The 3,103-nt window shown below is 40.7% G+C and overlaps 1 protein-coding gene across 1 annotated transcript; it reads left to right on the forward strand.

Annotated features, from left to right (window-relative positions):
- The first annotated feature begins 282 nt into the window (after positions 1-282).
- On the forward strand, positions 283-2,860 carry LOC148033391 (large ribosomal subunit protein eL43z). The gene is made up of 5 exons (XM_087681299.1): positions 283-441; positions 551-590; positions 680-768; positions 2,013-2,095; positions 2,660-2,860. Exons 1-5 carry the CDS (start codon positions 439-441, stop codon positions 2,721-2,723), a joined length of 279 nt encoding a protein of 92 aa, XP_087537425.1. The 5' UTR covers positions 283-438; the 3' UTR covers positions 2,724-2,860.
- Positions 2,861-3,103: the final 243 nt, after the last annotated feature.

Here is a 3,103-nt window from a genome sequence, read left to right on the forward strand (position 1 = left end):
TGCTCTTTGTCAGAATGTTTTATTGTCACTCTCACTCGATAACCCCAACTAGTTGGGTGCTTGAAGGGTTTAACGTGAAGTGCCCACTTAAGCGGTTATGTAAATATTATTCTATTAAACACCTTACAAAGATATGGCTAGGGTTTAAAGCTGAAGTGGGCCCTCATGCAGCTATGTAAGTATTACTTTAGTTTTGTTTATTAAAAAATCGTGCCTATTATTAAAAGAAAAATACAAAGCCTACTTTCTAATAATTTCGAGGTTTTCTTTCTTTCAAATTTAACAATTGTCTTGACACTCAACCAGAGTATTTCATGAACGGTCCTTCGATTCTTGGAGGACCCTTGCGGCCTTGCCTATCTTCTGTATTCGACAGGTTTAAACCCTAAGCTCGTCTGCGCCAGGACTTTGCCTGCCCTTTCGCAGTGGAGAGACGAAATGGTGGGGGTTGCTGCGCTTTCATAACTTTCTCTGAGTTTGCGATTACGCTCTTCATGTTCTAATCGTTCGCCTGCTGCTCCCGTTTGTTTGTTTGTTTCTCCTTTTGCAGACGAAACGAACCAGAAAGGCAGGAATCGTCGGCAAATATGGTGAGTTAAGAAGAATGTTTGCGTCTCATTAGCTCAAATTCTCTCTGGTTTAGGGTTTTATGATGGTAGGGACTGGTTGTCTGTGGCAGGCACTCGCTACGGTGCCAGCTTGAGGAAGCAAATCAAGAAGATGGAGGTCAGCCAGCATGCCAAGTACTTCTGTGAGTTTTGCGGGAAGGCAAGTTTTCTCGGCTGCTGTTGTTGTTCTGTTTTTCTGTATCTCTTTTTTCAATGCTCAAAATTTGTCATTTAGTATTAGTTTAAATCTTGTCATTTAGCATCAGTTCTAAACAATTCCTTGGGCCTGCCATTGAGGGCAGAGTGGGCTAAGGAATGGAAATACATAGGGCCATTATACACACATCCGGACAGAGTGTGTGTGCAGAGCAGACACGGTGGAAAATGATTTTACCGGATCTTTTCTGGCAAAGCTCAAACTTTCTCCTCCAAATTCTGTCGGATGGTGATAAATGGACTCAAGATGCATTGATTATAGATGAAGCTGAAAGTGATCTTACCTGTGGCTGCTTTACTGAAGCATGTGCCAGTTATGTAGTGCCACTGATTTTGTATTTCAACCAATTTTGTGGTTTGAGTGTTTTGGCTGGAGTTGTGGGAATTCTTTGGTTTCTTGGAGCTTTGGCTAGGATTGTTGCCATTGGGAATGATCTCCAATGCTCCGACAATCTCGTGGTTGATGCCACAAGCCAAGAGTTCTTAGCCAAGTTCTTTGAGCTGCTGATGAAGAAGCTGAAAAATGCAATCATTGCAGACAAAGATGAAAGTAGTCTTCCCTGTGGCTGTTTTACTGTAGCATGTGCCAGTTCTTAAGTGCCTTATAGTTTCTATTTCAACAAAGTTTCATGGTTGAACAGTTTGGCTAGAGCTGTCAGACTCCTTTAGTTTGTTGAAGCATCGGCTATGAATGTTGCCAATGGGAATGATCTTCATTGCTTTAACAAGCTTGTGGTGACACCACAAGGCAAGGGTTTGTAGGTTGGTGAATATTAGGGTGGAGTTTAACAGTTGCATGGTTGGTCAATGGTGAATATTAGGGTGGAGTTTCTCAGTCGCATGGTTGGTCAATATTGGGGTGGGTTTTAAGTTAAAAAACACACACACGCACACACACGTGCGTTCGTGTGCAACACACACACACTCTCTTACATTGCAGCTGGTTTTTGGGAGTGTTTCTAGGGCATCTTTACATGCGAACCTTGGTCTGGGTGGTAATGGAGGGACTTATGGCCTAGGGGTTTCCCCTAGTGGTTTTTGGGGTTGGCCACTTGGCCATTTTTCACCCAATAATTTCATGTCTTTTAATGGCTTTCTTACGAATACCTTGTGCATGTGATATGGCTTTAACTTTTTTCTATGCTGTAGCATCAACTTCTAACACAGTTCCACTCTTGCTTATGCCAGTATGCAGTGAAAAGGAAAGCTGTTGGGATTTGGTCTTGTAAAGATTGCAAGAAGATCAAGGCTGGTGGTGCATATACTCTGAAGTATGTTTTTTCTTCCAGAAAAAGCTCATCCGTATTTTCTGTCTTCCTTCCAGTATGCCTTTGATATTGGAATCTTGCAAGAAAAGTCTGAAAACCAATGTCAACTTCTCAGTGTAATTGCCTTTTGTGCTGTAAGGATCTTTGCTTCATTCAAATTGCCTTTTTCTAATCGTGTGTCTGCATGCCTGTGTCAGTGTAGGATTAAATTCTGGTTCAGAATTCATGGTTGCATTGGGAAATGGTTTGATGAACTTGTTCAGGATCACATGTGCGTATGTCAAGTATTATTTTAAGCATTAGTGTACTCATCATAGACTTGGTGAGAGTTAGTGAGTGTGTCGAAGCGGAGACCAATATATAACAGAGTCAGGATAACAATGCTGCTTTAGAAGAAGGCTAGAAAACAATTGAGGATCAATATGGTCACAGTTCACTTTACTAATTTTGTGCTGTATTAGAGCTTTCGGAATTTTTGCAATGTTCCTTGATAAAGCTCTTTTGCACTTGGTCCTGAAAGTTTACTAAAAATCTCTCTTATCTTTTTCTGGTTGGTCATTGATGCAGTACTGCCAGTGCAGTTACAGTTCGAAGTACAATAAGGCGTCTACGTGAGCAAACTGAAGGTTGAGTGTAAAAGTTAAATCATTGTAAAAGAGAGTGATGGTGCAAAGGCCATCTGAATGTATTAGTTACATGCAAGGAAGTCTTGACTCAAGGCTATTCCTGCTTGAGAAGATTTAATCAGGAGGCACCATTTTTGAAGAATTTTTGTACATGATATGTCTTCATTCTTACTAACAAGCAAAGAAATGGAAATAGGCAATGTCTCTTCCTTTTTATTAGATTATGAGAAATCGTTCATAGTAGGTCCAAGGTGAGAAGACTATTTGTTGGGGGAGTTGCAAATAGATATGTTTTCAGTACGCATTATGAAGTAAATGTTATCTATGTCTCTTCCACTTTCCCTCTGGTATGGATTTTGGTGCTAGGAAAACTCTTCCCCAACAT

This window comes from Lygodium microphyllum, chromosome 7 (genome assembly GCF_053477565.2).
Source record: "Lygodium microphyllum isolate KBCC chromosome 7, Lygodium_microphyllum_v1.1.10, whole genome shotgun sequence".
Lineage (NCBI taxonomy): Eukaryota > Viridiplantae > Streptophyta > Polypodiopsida > Schizaeales > Lygodiaceae > Lygodium > Lygodium microphyllum.

Coding starts and splice junctions, on each gene's coding strand:
- LOC148033391 (XM_087681299.1), top strand. Junction 591..679: donor AGGAATCGTCGGCAAATATG/GTGAGTTAAGAA, acceptor TGTCTGTGGCAG/GCACTCGCTACGGTGCCAGC. Junction 2,096..2,659: donor GGTGGTGCATATACTCTGAA/GTATGTTTTTTC, acceptor TCATTGATGCAG/TACTGCCAGTGCAGTTACAG.